The 16135-nt window shown below is 44.3% G+C and overlaps 1 protein-coding gene across 1 annotated transcript in view; it reads left to right on the forward strand.

Annotated features, from left to right (window-relative positions):
• GLP1R (glucagon like peptide 1 receptor) overlaps positions 1-16135 on the forward strand; it is a 960977-nt gene that overhangs the window by 728361 nt on the left and 216481 nt on the right. Inside the window, exon 7 of the mRNA XM_069236652.1 lies at positions 10978-11038. Within this exon, the coding sequence (XP_069092753.1) occupies positions 10978-11038 (61 nt within the window). The remainder of the gene's footprint in view (positions 1-10977; positions 11039-16135) is intronic.

The following is a 16135-nucleotide window of genomic DNA, read 5'->3' on the forward strand; positions in this document are numbered from 1 at the left end:
ACCCACTGACTGTACTAGTATTGGCAAGCATGTGGGTTCTCTGCACCACCTCTCTGAAACCCAGGGACTCTGGGATAACCTCTATGCTGTCTCCCAAACTACCTGGGAAAGTCTCTTCCCCAAGCACTACACTAGCCAACCCCAGTGACTGCCCACCTTTGTGGGGTTGTGTCTGCTTGGGACACTTTGCATCTCCTTTGTAGTGTCCTTTCTGCTGACACTCATAGCACTTAGGGGGTGCTTTCCCTGAAGACATACTATCAGAGAACCACTTCTTCGTCTCAGCAGGAGGATGGGAGCCTTACCCACATGACTAGTTTGTGGCCCTTAAGAGAGAGCACCTTGCTATTAGTTTGTCCACCCATTCTTTTGGTGATGACCCTGCCCACTCTTGTGGTGATCCCCCAGATACCTTCTTGTGGACCCTGGTGCTGACCCAGCGGTTCACCTCCTTAGCAATCTACCTGAGGTCAGAGAGCTTACTATCAACAAGGTGTTGGCACATATCTGGAAAGCAAAGACAGAACAGGTGCTCTTTTGCAAACAAACTATGCAGCTCCTGGTAATCTTAAACCTCACTGCCCTTCACCCAACCATCCAGTGCCTTGCAAAAAGTATTCACACACACCACCTAGGTCTGTTAGGATAGCTTCTAACTCTCCATAAACATTCGTCTGTATATTTCTAGGGTCAGACCAAACTGCCTGATCAGGGCCTCTCCATCATGGGGAGATACCTGTCATCCTGTCTCTCTCTTCTAGTGCCAGTAGAGTGTCCCTCCCCTCACTAGGTATGTGCCTCCACAGACTAGCTCCTCAATCCTCCTCATGGACCTTGTGGATCTGTGAAGCAGTCTCATAGGCCTCAGACCATCTATATATGTCGCCTCACCCCACAAAGTCAGACACAAAACCCTTGGGTATGTGGACACTCCTGTCAGGGGGAACAGAAGAAACGCTGCCACCATTTTGTCTGGACTGCACTCTCCTGGCTTTTAAGCCCAGCCCTTTCAGTCTCAGTTTATGAGCCAACATGATTTTCCTCTCTTCCATAGACTCCCTTTTCTCCTTTAAGACTCTCTCCGCCTTTTTCTTCTCCACTTTGAGCTTAGCCAGCTTCAATTTCAATTTTCTCTCCTCCCTATGTCCTCCAGCTCCTCTGGGGACAGGCCTCTAGATGAAATGGTGCTCTCTGCACTGGGGGGGAACCTCCTCTCCATTGGCTCCCTGCTCACCGGCAGTCCCAGGGAAATCCTGATCCACATAAGCCTCTATTATCTGATCCTCCTCCTCTTCTGGGGTCAGAGGTGCATCCTGGACTTCTAACCAGGCCCTCAACACCTTTTGCAGCTCCATCTTCCTGATGAAGCCTCTTGCAGAAAGCCCAAACCTCTTGCAGAAATCCTTGAGCTGGGCCACAATGTAACCCTCCAGCTTGGCCAACTCACTGTCCATCTTTGCAGGTGCAGGTGCAGTTGTGCGACCTCCAGTCAGAGACATGATTTTGGTGGAAAACAAAAATGGTAATCAGGGAGATTAGAAAACTTAAAAGTGGCAATTGGGATGGGAAGGAAGAAAATAAATATCAATCAAGAAGAGTTGATTTGAATTGGTCTTAGATATGGAGTGGTAGTATACACTAGATGACTGTAAGGCACCGCACAAAAAAAAGTCCTATCCTCACCGCTGATCACCAATGTTAGAAATGGGGTCTCTAGTTTGCAGAGATAGGCACTCTGTCCAAGTAGGGACCACAAACCTTGTCAGAGTAAATCAGCTACACACCCTAAACTAATCTGTGCTCAACCACTGGTAGCTTGGCACAAAGCAGTCAGGATTAACTTAAGAGGCAATGTGTAAAGTATTTGTGCAACACTTAAATCAGTAACACAGTGAAAATTGCTAAAGTAAGAAAATGCCAACTTTCTAAAAGTTTCATTTTCAGACCTACAATTTAAAGTCTAGCCACCATAAATTAGGATTTTAAATTGTGATTCCAGAGACTCCAGACTTGGGAGTCCCATCCCTTCCCAATTGGAAATTTCACTTCTAAATCGTAATAAGGCAATCTCAATGTTAACGTATGGGAGAGATAGGCCTTGCTGTAATGAAAAACAAACTTAAGAGTTGTTCACTACCTGGACATGCAAAACTTAAAAATACATGTCCAACTTTTCAAATATGGTGCACCCCGCCCATAGCGCTGTCCAGGGCCTACGTTAGGGGTGACTAACATGTAATAAAAAGGAAGGTTTGTGTCCTTCCAGGTCATCACTGCAGTTTTAAACTGCCCAGACAGGCTCTGCAATGGCTGGCCAGAGCCATGTTTAAAAGGCTACTGATGTGGGTGGCACAATCAGTGTTGCAGACCCACTAGAAGCACTTAGGGGCATATTTATACTCTGTTTGCTCTGAATTTGAGTAAAAAAAAATTACGCAAATTCGGCGCAAACCTAACACCATATTTATACTTTGACACCCGACCCCGCGAACGTCAAAATTCAGCAGTGTGCGTCATTTTCTGGATGCGTGAAACCGCCTTGTGTTAATGGCATGCAAGGTAGGCGTTCCCGTCTAAAAAATGACTTCAAGGCATGTGCGCCTTATTTATACTCCTGCGTCATTTTGACGCACAGGAGGGGACGGGCCTTTAAAAATGGCGCCAAGCCTGATTTACCCCGTTTTTTAATGCCTGGGTGAGGGCAGGCGTTAAGGGACCTGTGGGCTCATTTCCATGGTCTCTGACCATGGAAGCAGTCCACAGGTGCCCTTCCCTGCCCCCAGGGACACCCCCTGCCACCCTCGCCCACCCCTGGAGGACACCCATGGATGTAGGTACAGGTAAGTAGAGGTAAGTATTTTTTTTGTTTTTTAAGTGGCATCGGGGGACCTAACTTGGGCCCCCCTACATGCCACTGTGCCCAATGACCATACCCAGGGGACAGAAATCCCCTGGGCATGGCCATTGGGCAGGGGGGCAGGACTCCTGTCTTTCCTAAGACAGAAGTCATTTCAATGGGGGTTGTACGGCAAAAAATGGCACAAGTCCGGTTAGAGCCATGATTTTTTACTCTAACCTGACTTGCATCATTTTTTGACGCACAACCCCCATTCTTCCCTATGCCTGCGTTGCCCGGTTAGAGTCATTTAGTTTTACTCTAACCAGGCGGCAGCTCCGGCTAACGTCAATCCATAAATAAGGCGCCCGCCTGGTGCGTTGGAATGGCGTTAGCCGGCGGTAAAGTTTTTGACGTTTGCGTCAAAAAGTATATATATGGGCCTTAATTTACAGGGCCTGGACACATGTAGTGCGCTTTACTACGGACTTATTAGTAAATTAAATATGCCATTTGTGGATACACCAACAGTAACAATGGCAACATGTTTTAGGGAAAGAGCGCATGTACTTTAGCACTGGTCAGCAGTGGTAAAGTGCCCAGATTCCTAAAGCCAGCAAAAATGAAGTCAACAAGGTAGTCAAAAACAGGAGGTGAGAAGGCAAAAAGTCAGGGGAAACCATGCCAAGGATGCCAGGTGTAACAGCCACGCATTGGAGTTGTGCCGCTGGGTAGTAGCGTGTGGAATTCAGAGCACCCATACCACCATTGGAGGGAGGGAGGGAGGGAGCTGCAATGTACTCTCTCTTCCTGCCCATGTCCCTGATCAGATCGAGTAATTAAGAATCCAGGTGGTGAAGAGTGCATCCAGGGGTTGCGACTGAGAGATTTGTGAATCAGTAGAGGAATCGATGCAGCATCACCATTTTTGATGGAGCCACCCGACCCGCCACTGACAATGGGAAAGTCGTACAGAAGGAGATCTGTGACCTCAAGGACCACACTGTTCTACCTAGGCTTCCCTTAAGGAGATCTGCCTCTTTGTGATATATTTGAATCCCCAGATATTTAAACATTTGTGAGGACCATGTTAGGCTCTCATTTCCCTGCTGGATCCACTGTGTGGAGAGCTGCTCTGTAAATGGGAAGAAGACAAGGGATTTAGGGCCATATTTATACTTTTTGACGCAAAACTGCGCTAACGCAGTTTTGCGTCAAAAAAATTAGCGCCGGCTAACGCCATTCTGAAGCACCATGCGGGCGCCGTATTTATTCAAGGACCTTAGCCGGCGTTAGCCGCCGGCGCTGCCTGGTGTGCGTGAAAAAAAATTACGTACACCAGGCAGCGCCGGCGTAGGGGAATATGGAGCTTGGGCGCCAAAAAATGGGGCAAGTCAGGCTGAGGCAAATTTTTCGCCTCAACCCGATTTGCGCCATTTTTTCCGACTCCCAACCCCCATTGAAATGACTCCTGTCTTAGCAAAGACAGGAGTCATGCCCCCTTGCCCAATGGCCATGCCCAGGGGACTTCTGTCCCCTGGGCATGGTCATTGGGCATAGTGGCATGTAGGAGGGCACAAATCAGGCCCCCCTATGCCACAATTTAAAAAAAAAAAAAATACTTACCTGAACTTACCTTAATGTCCCTGGGATGGGTCCCTCCAGCCTTGGGCGTCCTCCTGGGGTTGGCAAGGGTGACAGGGGGGGTCCCTGGGGGCATGGGATTGCACCTCTGGGCTCCTTCTGAGCCCACAGGTCCCTTAATGCCTGCCCTGACCAGGCGCTAAAAAACGGCGCAAAAGCGGCTGGACGTCATTTTTTTTGACCCGCCCACTCCCGGGTGTGAATTTTGCCCGGGAGTGTAAATACGGCGCACATGCCTCGGAGTAAATTTTTTAGATGGGAATGCCTACCTTGCATATCATTAACGCAAGGTAGGTGTCCACGCAAAAAAATGACGCAAACTCCATGGACTTTGGCGCTAGAAGCGTCTAACGCCAAAGTATAAATATGGAGTTAGTTTTGCGTCGGAATTGCGTAAAAAAAAAACAACGCAATTCCGACGCAAACAGAGTATAAATATGCCCCTTAGTGTAGTTTACTTTGAGGCTTGAGATCTCGCCAAAGACATTCAGAATTGAAGTAACTTGGGTGAGATCTCCATAAACGTTGAGGAGTTAGAGTATCATGTCATCTGCATAGAGGGAGATGAGATGCGTCTGCATTCCCAGAGGTATGCCCCAGCTCCAACCCCCAGATTGGGAGTTCTAGCACCAGTACAACTAATAACGGGGACAGGAGATATCCTTACCGGGTGCTCCTAAATATGGACTAGGTTTCTGATATATGGCAGCTCGTCCTGGCCATAGCCATGGGGTTGGCACAGAAGAGCCATATCCATCCTGGGATTTGCGAGGTCAAGCCATATCGCAGAAGGGCCAAGAACATGTAATCCCAGATTATCAAGTCAAATGCCTTTTCAGGTAAAGGGAAAGGCAGGCCGCATTGGGCCAAGATTTGGGGCCTGTTCCATAACTGAATACAAACATTGTATGTTTAATGAGGTATTTCAGCGTGGAATAAAGCAGGTGTAGGCTAAACACATGGAGTTTGACTTTGTGGAATTCTGTGGAGTTACATAAAAACTTCACAAGATTCCAAGGAATTCCTCCAATGAGGTTGGGGGAAAATATGCTCATCGTACTGCCTGTGATGCACTTTAGCGGCAGTAGTACCAGCAGTACCGAAAAATCAGCACAAACTGCACCATGCGGTGCTCAAGAGCGCCGGGCCATTCAAGTTGATTTTGCTTCCGCTCAAGTAGAAAATCAGTGGCTGGAGTGGGCTGACTATTGCTCCATGCTATATTCAGTCATGGCTTAATCTAAGCCGTGATATGTATTTATGTGTATTATATTTATTTGTAAGACTATTGTTAATTAGAAGAGCCTGAATGTACATCAGATTACAGATATGTACTAAAAAATTACAATTGGCAAATATGTACACAACCTCTCTTAAGAGGGCCTAACAAGAATTCTGTCATATGTTCCTGGATTGCAGATCCAGTGGGAGTGATGAACAGATCTGCACTTTACCAGATCTGTATTGAAACCTTCATAATTGATATGTTAAGATTAGCAGTATACCCAGGGAAAGATGAGTGGGATAAAAGAAAAAACAGATACTATATGCTATCTTCCCAAGTTGTAGTGGATAAGCTGAAAACAAGATTACCTCTTCAATATCATGTCTGTAATGAGCACTCATCTGCACTAGTCTCTATGATAAATGATATGCATTCAAAATATCTTAAATATCTGGCTCTCTGCGGTATTGGTAAAACTCTAGTTATTCCTTGAACTGAAATGTAACAAATTCTATGAGATTTATTTAATAGGTGTTTCGCAATGTTAATCTCTCTCTCTAGTAAACACAACTATCTTATGTGCTTGTTTCATACTCTCTAAACTTTCTTTTATATACATAAGCCCATATTTATAGAAAATGACAGAGCACAACACTGCACCAAAATTGGCAGCGTCGCACTCCGTCATTTTCACAACGCAAGGATACACCATATTTAATTGAATACGGCGCATCCCTGTGTTGTCCCCTGCGCTAGCGCTAAATTTAGCTGCCAACGCAGGCATCCTTGCACCATCGTGCCAGGATGCCTGTATTGAGGGGTGTGATTGTTTATGTGCAGAAAGGTGTCCCTTCCTGCACATAAACAATCACTAATGGCGCTTTGGCACTTCTGTGTGTGCTGCAGGATGCAGTGTCATTTTCAAATGAGTGTTTATGTGCAGGAAGGGACACCATACTGCACATAAATAATAATTTCTGGTATTTTGCTCTTTCTATGCGTGCTGCAGAATGCAGCACACATAGAAAAAGCAAAAAACAAGGAGGAATAAAAGTATTCCTCCTCATTGCGCCATGCTGACGCCACCCCTGGGGTGACGTAAGATGTTGGCGCTGCCACAGATTTACAAAAACTCGTAAATCTAAGGCAGCGTCAAAATGCAATGGGTGTTGCTGTGGCACGCACACAGCAACACCCATTGCACACCCCTTCCATGCAAAGGGTTGCGTGTGAAGGGGTCGTACTTGCAAGGTGGCGTTAAGCCACAAATAGAGGCCTAACGTCACCTTGTAAGTGCGGCGCAGGGCACAGCGCCACTGAAGCATCACAAAAAGTGACGCTTCGGTGGCGCGAGGGGCTCATAAATATGCCCCTAAGACTGCTTTCCCAACTGTAGTGTTAGCAAACACTAGCTAGGATTGTGTAGTTCATACTAACACTAATGAAACACTCTTTTAAGCACATGCCACTACCTTGGACACTTATGAACCTTAAATTATCAACAGTCTTTAAATATGTTGAGGACCTTTTCCATTTGTCAAATTGCTTAAAATCCATTAGGGAAACAGGACTGAATAATAATTTATAATTAGTTAGGGGACTTTAGAAAAATATTTTGAACTAAAGTTTGTTTTCAAAACATAATGTGATTTATTGGAATACTTCTCTGGAGTGTGCTTCAAACTCTTTCTCGTGGCTTCAAGGGAAAAAACAGTCTCCCAAGAGACAGCAGGGTCTAGGATACAGGAACATCATATCTTGTTTGCTTTGCAAGGATGCTGTGGACCGTGCTGCACTTCTATTTGATATCTTCAGAATGGCCACAGATTTTTCCAAACATTGATAGTTCTTTGGCCTTATGAGAAATGCAGTTTCTGATTCACATTTCAGGCATCTAGGCTTACTGCATGCTTCATCCTCCTGTGTCTGCTCTAAGTGGTGCCAGCATTTTCAGTGCACCGCAAACCTCTCCTTGCCTGGTACAAATGTAACACGTGTGTGTTTAGTGTATTATGCTCACTCATCCAAAGAGTGAAGGGAAGAGACTTGAAGTCCTTATTACCTGCAGATCATGAATGGTATGCCCTGAGCCAAGAGAAAGATCAGAGTTTATCCAGCTTTGTGCAGTTTTAGAAGGGGAGTATGTCCGGGGTGCACTACTATTCAGCACATTGCTGCAGCCTGCACCATGTTGAGAGTGGACTTTCAGATTGTTAGAGTCGCTCTGTAGTCTCTGTAGACATGGGGCTCTGGAGGGTTCTCATATGAAGAAGGGATGGCACAGATTGCAAAAGGCAGGCCTCCAGAAAATCGCATTGTGTATGCAATGTGAAACTTCTGCTTCTTCTTCATGGGAGAAAAAGCAAGGGTGCCATAAGCAGAGTTTGACTATATAAAGTATCTGATACAAAATAGTGTTCTCTCCATTGGGAGTTATTGGAATGTCCCAACCCAAGGTATGGCAGAGTCTGTTCCTATGAGGGCAGTTACTCTTTAGGCATATTCAAGGCATTTCTTCCATAGTCTTTTTATCATTCTCTTTACGATCCTCAAACCTCTTGTTAGGCCTCGCATCCTTCCCCTGACTTTTTGCCTTCTGACCTCCTGTTTTTTTAACTTCATTTCTGCTCGCGTTAGGATTCTGTGCACCTAACAACTGCTAACCATTGCTAAAGTGCAGGTGCTCTGCATTCTAAAACATGGTGACATTGCCTTATCCACAATTGGCATATTTAATTTACTTGTAAGTCACTAGTAAAGTGCACTACATGTGCCCAGGGTATGTAAATTAAGTGCTACTGGTGGGCCTGCAGCACTGATAGTGGCAACCACAACAGTTGCCCTTTAAATATGTCTCAAGCCTGCCACTGCAGAGCCCTTGTGTGCAGGTTTAAACTGACCTTTTCGACCTGGCAAAGTGGACCCACTTGCCAGGCACAAACCTTCCTTTAGATTACATATAAGTCACCCCCAAGGAGGCCCTAGCTAGCTCGAAGGGCAGGGTGCAGTGCATTTAAAAATTTGGACATGTAGTTTTAAGTTTTACATGTCCTGTTAGTGAAAAAACGGGCTGTGGCTGTCCCCACACAAAGAGCTGCATAACCCCCTGTAGAGTGTCTGGAGCCAGGAAAGGAAAGGCAGGGACTTTGAGCACTTCAAGGGCCTCTCTTTGAAGTCTCCCTCACTACAAAGGCTCCCTTTGGTATAAGTACAGGACCCCAAACCCAACCAAATCCAGATCTGAGGACATTCTGCCAGGAAGGAGGACTGCTGTGCTGGAGGGACTGCCACTCTTCTGAACTGCTTTGCTGTGTGCGATTGCTACCTCTTGCCTGGGAGTGAAAAGGACTGAATTCTCTACCTCCTCACATGAACCAAGTGACTCAAAGGGCCGGCTGGCTTGCCTTCTGTTCTGAAGTTTCAGGGCCATCAAAGTCTTCTCCCCCCCATTTCTGCTGTAGTTGTTGGACTCTGCCAACTGTGACTCCTGTCATGCCAAGAGGTGCCAATCCATTCTTGGGCCTTGAAAGTGGACACTGCAGCTGCTTTTCTGCAAAAACCGACACATTGAAGCCTTTGTGGCAAACAGAACTGTTGCATGCTTCCTCCACGCTGACACATTGCCACTGAGGTCGTGGACTTCACATCAACTTCCCTGCGTGGCTCAACAATAATGTATTGAATCACACGCAGAGGGCTCGACGTCGTACTTCGAGGACACCACTTTGATGACTGTGTGGCTCAACAAAGATGCATCCCCTGGACTGCGCGGATCAGAACCAGAATCATCAGTCAATAACTACATCAATTACTGAAAGAAGTTTTTTTCTCTTTTGTGGGTGTTTTGTCCTAGTTTTGTCCTTCTAACGGACACACAAAATAGGATCATGGTCGTGACAAGTGGACCCTTGCCCACTGATTGTGGCATGCTTCATAGAGTGGTGTCCACATTCAAGCCATGTATTTGGCTGAATGGGCTTAACCAAGTTGGCAACTCTTACAGAGCTAAAGCTGATGGGCATTCCTCTGCTGCCCCAGTGGGCTACCCACTTAAATGACCATTAGTCTGTAGGGAAAAGTTTTAAATCATTGACTAGTCTTTATGAAAACACGGTTATGCATTTTAAATGCTATAAATATTCTTCCATCTGGACATATAATTGTTTCATTCAGCAGGACAGCATTTCGATTTATGGAGAAGATAGCAAATAGCTGCATTTTTGTTCTCACTGCCTGACTATACGCAGGATCTGTTTACTCACTGATATTTCTGTTTAAAATGAAGTTCAAAGCTCACTCCTTTAAGAATTCAAGTTGGATTTACTTGTTTGCAAAATTCAACGTCTGCAGGTGCCAGGTTCAGTGCCTGGCAGGATTGACTAGCAAGGCCAAGTAGAGTTTGGCAGAACAAGATATACACTATAAACACAACATCCCGATCCATTCAGAGGTAGGGGAACCACTGAGTTTTCACTGGTGGGACCTAAGCTGGCTCTGCCGTAGCACCTTTGACTCAGTGGTGCACCCACAAGTGGATGCTGGGTCTTAGTGCCTGAGCACTAGAGCAGGGCACGTGTTCTGTCACTGGTTAGTCTTGTCTCTGATTGGGAAAATTTTACAAATGCTATGATGCAAATTGGCCTCAGGTCCAAAACTAATATCATTTGAAGAACAATCTCCTGATTTTGGAGTTTGTTATTCAACAACATAATCATTTCTTGGGCTGGTGCAACAGATGTGGTGCCTGCTCAGGAAATCATCACTGCCTCAGCGGTTTCACTGAAGACACAGATCATCCTTTCTTGACATCTGGCGGGTAGAACTCCCCCATTGGAGCAGAAGCCATAACTTATCCCTTACCTGGTGGGCTGGCAAGCAGCTCTTCAAGTTTTAAATGAGGCCCTACATTTTCAGTAATTCCAAAATGTACAACAGAAGTAATTTATATTTTGGTAATAATAATGGGCCTGATTTAGAACTCGGCAGACAAGTTACTCTGTCACACGGTGAGCGATATCCCGTCCGCCAACATCTAAATCCTATAGAATATAATGGGATTTAGACATCGGCGGACGGGATATCCATCACCAGAAGGAGTAACCTTTCCACCAAGCTCTAAATCAGACCCAATGACTAATAATGTCATTGCACTGCCAACGAAATCCAGTTCAATGCTATGACAGTGCAGATGTTACTCTTCTACTTTTTGCTGTGTTTTTTTCATGAATAAATTCTCTGTCAACATATCTTTATTTGTCTCTTTCTCTGTTAGGTGTGCCGGTGCTCTTTGTTGTGCCCTGGGGTATAGTGAAGTACCTTTACGAAGATGAAGGGTTTGTTCAGAGTTCCAATTTGTATTATTTTCCTGTGTGTTTATGTGTCTGAATTGCCAAGGCTGTGCCCATTAAGGATAAATATGCATTCTATACAATCAACAGTGTTTTCCGTTCTCTCAGAATATTCTTCTTGGTTGGAAACCTACCATTATTTGTGAAGCCTCGTCTTCCAAAGTTACAGTTTTCACACATCTCTTAGCCTGAGATCTCTCAAGCAGCAAGTCGTTCCTCTATCTGTTTCTATGACTCTCTAACTCAAATTCTCTTTCTCTTTTCTTTTGTATTTATCGCTCTGTTTGTCAGGATTCCATCATCCAGCCACTAAGCGGCTGATGATGGCTGTGTGATGTCCTGCCTTCGGATCTGACCATGCCAGTACACTCTCCAACACACAGCGCACCTTGCGCCACATTGCATTCTACTCTTGGCTTTCCTTTTACCAACCTGGTGCATTGTGGGACATGTCGTTTCTCCTATTGCCAAACCATGCACCAGTCATGTCTTGGTGATGGTACTCCATTTTGCCTCATGGTTCCTGATTCCTACACATACTCCAGCTCATTCCTCGACTTATCACACTCTCAACTCAATTTCTGCACTACATTCTTAGTTTCACCTGCTTCCCTCTTTGTGACTGCTGGCTTCCTTAGCCTTCCCTTCTCTATGTTCCGACGTAGTCTTCCCTTCATTGGTGGTTCCCTGATTCCCTGTATCTGGTGATGACTCAGACCTGGCTCACGCTGTGTACCTGTGCTCCTCCCAGGCTCATTTTAAGTCCATAACTGGTTTCAGCCACTGGATTCCTGATGTAATCTTTGCATTTTCTTCTTATGTACTCCCCGTTGCATTCCATAGCTCGTATATTCATTTATTTGAATACATATTTTTCATTTATAAATACACATTGCATTTAGTATTGTTCACACATATAAACCATATAACATTTCTTTTAATATAATTTAATGGTTCATGTATGTATTCACATGATTTATTATGCATTAGCTAATTTAAGTGAAGGTGCAATACAACTAATATGTTAATTCTTGCCTTTGACATAGACATTCTATGTGATGCCTACCCTTTTTAAAATAATGAGAAGGATGTATTTAAGCTGGCTACAGACAAAGAGAAGGCAGAGGGGAAATCTTTGACTTTCTAGGATACCAGATCAAGTGAGCATAAGCTGTTAACACTCTTTGCGAAGACAACTGGCTAGTATCTTGTAGCTATCCTACTCTTATCAGCTTGCTGTGAGGCCATATCTACCGAGCAGAGATAGACACGACCTTCTTCACACAGACTGACACCTCTGTTGCTCAACTGCAGTATATCAGTCAGAGACAATCTTAGAAACTCACACAGGCCTTTTTGCTGCTAAGACAGCTTAGCTAGGGGCAAGAAAGAAGAAATTGAAGATAGATTCAATCTTTTCATGCAAGAGAATTCTGATTTCTAAACCACCATTATAATGTTGCAAGTTTTTTTTTATACATTACCTAAGTTTTGTACATTTTGTAGTTATAACTGTACTAATTTTCTGCACTAGGATAGGACATTGATATTTGTAAAATCATGAAAACCTGAACGTGTCTATTCATGGTGAAAAGAGATTTAGAACACAGCAAATAATCCTCTGAACTCTCACAGAACTGATTGTTACCCATATTGCACCTTCCTCTTCTAATGTGCAGATGGGTCGTGGGCTACAGTCCACCAGGTATCCTGTCTCTAGTTGCTAAGTTAGCTTTGAGTATACACTTTCACCAAAGGGAATAGAAAACTTAAATTCCAGGCAGTATTTTGTATGAAATCAAAACATCATCCAGTCCAATACATTTAATGGAAAGTTCAACTTGGGCCATCTTTCATGTCCAAAATGACCTCCTTACAACACTGCGGTCTCTGGGCTTAACTGCCCAACACTCACCTAGCTTCAGCTTCTCCCTCTTGATCCATATACATATGCCTAGTGTCCCCCCACCGCATCCCTGACAATGCATCAAATGTTTGAAATATTCAGGGGGATGTTGGTGGGTACCAAAGCTGAGTACCATGGAAGCTGAATGCCCTGCTTCCTATATGTAGTCATTCTGACCTTCCAATAGTTTTCAAAAACACTCAAACTACACACTCAGGGCCTGATTCACTAAGGTAAACTTAGACATGTCGTCTAGGGGCCTGATTCACAAAGGTATTTGCATGTAGTAAAGTTACGACTGCGGAGTCTCCGCACTTGGGCCGGAATCTGCTCACTGAGAACTGCAGTGAGGAGATTCCACCCTGAGTGCTGAGGCTCCACAGTCGTAACTTTAACACACGTAAATACCTTTGTGAATCAGTCCTAACTTTTAACTTTTAACTTTTAACTTTTCTAAGGTAGACTTCAGGTTTAAACCTAAACTTCAGGTCTAAAGTTAGACTTCAGGTCTAAGTTTACTTTTGTGAATCGGGCCCTCACTTTCTCACATGCAAACAAAGGCATGTACTCAGTTAAATGATGCTCAATCACACATATTCATTGACACTCAATGAAACATTTACTCATACACAACTGTATTAGGTAAGTGAGTCAGGTGGAAGGTAAGTGAGAGGTGATCCTCACTGTCATGGTCACATACCCAATAATGACTAAACACACAAGTGGGTGTATGTGTTGTGCATATGTGTATATGGAGATTAGTATGCATTTCTTTGTCATGTTGTGTGTATCTGCTCACATGCATGCACATGTGTGCAAGTGTGTGAGTTTTGTAGATTGTGAAAGAGGCCACTGCAATACTGGCACCCACCACAATAGTTAGAAGGTGACGATAAGTTTTATGGAAAATCATTACACACTGCGGGTTCTGATACTCTGGAGTACAAAAGGCAGTGTCAGTGCTATAAAAGAACAAAAAGATTGATTAGATTGCTTAAACATGTTAAAATATCGATGGATATGCAAGGCTGTATTGTTAGATGGTTAAGCAATCTCATCAGATGCCACAGATGGGCCTGTACTTGGGTGTTTCATTTTGTATTGAACATTTGAAACCAATGTCTACTATAAAGCTGCATCTTCTGGGCATATTATAGCTGTTCTTGAGCTTTTGATGGCAATATCTAGATATGTCAGTACTTATCCATGTACAAAGTGGTATTTTACGGTAATGTAGACATTTGGTGTAGCAATTAGTTATACCATGGGTTGTATGACATTACAACGAATGTCTGTACAGCGTATGTCTTTCCCATACGTCCATTACCATGCAAGTCATTACCACGCATATGCCTCCACCTAGGAACAATGCAGAAAGGACCTACCTATACAGGGAGTGCAGAATTATTAGGCAAATGAGTATTTTGACCACATCATCCTCTTTATGCATGTTGTCTTACTCCAAGCTGTATAGGCTCGAAAGCCTACTACCAATTAAGCATATTAGGTGATGTGCATCTCTGTAATGAGAAGGGGTGTGGTCTAATGACATCAACACCCTATATCAGGTGTGCATAATTATTAGGCAACTTCCTTTCCTTTGGCAAAATGGGTCAAAAGAAGGACTTGACAGGCTCAGAAAAGTCAAAAATAGTGAGATATCTTGCAGAGGGATGCAGCACTCTTAAAATTGCAGAGCTTCTGAAGCGTGATCATCGAACAATCAAGCGTTTCATTCAAAATAGTCAACAGGGTCGCAAGAAGCGTGTGGAAAAACCAAGGTGCAAAATAACTGCCCATGAACTGAGAAAAGTCAAGCGTGCAGCTGCCACGATGCCACTTGCCACCAGTTTGGCCGTATTTCAGAGCTGCAACATCACTGGAGTGCCCAAAAGCACAAGGTGTGAAATACTCAGAGACATGGCCAAGGTAAGAAAGGCTGAAAGACGACCACCACTGAACAAGACACACAAGCTGAAACGTCAAGACTGGGCCAAGAAATATCTCAAGACTGATTTTTATAAGGTTTTATGGACTGATGAAATGAGAGTGAGTCTTGATGGGCCAGATGGATGGGCCCGTGGCTGGATTGGTAAAGGGCAGAGAGCTCCAGTCCGACTCAGACGCCAGCAAGGTGGAGGTGGAGTACTGGTTTGGGCTGGTATCATCAAAGATGAGCTTGTGGGGCCTTTTCGGGTTGAGGATGGAGTCAAGCTCAACTCCCAGTCCTACTGCCAGTTCCTGGAAGACACCTTCTTCAAGCAGTGGTACAGGAAGAAGTCTGCATCCTTCAAGAAAAACATGATTTTCATGCAGGACAATGCTCCATCACACGTGTCCAAGTACTCCACAGCGTGGCTGGCAAGAAAGGGTATAAAAGAAGGAAATCTAATGACATGGCCTCCTTGTTCACCTGATCTGAACCCCATTGAGAACCTGTGGTCCATCATCAAATGTGAGATTTACAAGGAGGGAAAACAGTACACCTCTCTGAACAGTGTCTGGGAGGCTGTGGTTGCTGCTGCACGCAATGTTGATGGTGAACAGGTCAAAACACTGACAGAATCCATGGATGGCAGGCTTTTGAGTGTCCTTGCAAAGAAAGGTGGCTATATTGGTCACTGATTTGTTTTTGTTTTGTTTTTGAATGTCAGAAATTTATATTTGTGAATGTTGAGATGTTATATTGGTTTCACTGGTAATAATAAATAATTGAAATGGGTATATATTTTTTTTTGTTAAGTTGCCTAATAATTATGCACAGTAATAGTCACCTGCACACACAGATATCCCCCTAACATAGCTAAAACTAAAAACAAACTAAAAACTACTTCCAAAAATATTCAGCTTTGATATTAATGAGTTTTTTGGGTTCATTGAGAACATGGTTGTTGTTCAATAATAACATTAATCCTCAAAAATACAACTTGCCTAATAATTCTGCACTCCCTGTATAGGGTACCTACATTACTGTTCACATATGTTTTGGAGATTGTGTGGTCTGTCGGAATGACTAGTGGTCAAACCTGGAGGATTGGCCAAACGCCTGCAAGGCCAGGGTGATGACAGACAGTTCCTTCCACTCTGAAGGCCTGAGCAGGTCCAGCTCTGATAATCAACCCTGGGTTGAGAGGCTACCACGAGTCGCTCCCCAACCCAGAACTGAAGCACCTGCA

This window comes from Pleurodeles waltl, chromosome 5 (genome assembly GCF_031143425.1).
Source record: "Pleurodeles waltl isolate 20211129_DDA chromosome 5, aPleWal1.hap1.20221129, whole genome shotgun sequence".
Classification (NCBI taxonomy): domain Eukaryota; kingdom Metazoa; phylum Chordata; class Amphibia; order Caudata; family Salamandridae; genus Pleurodeles; species Pleurodeles waltl.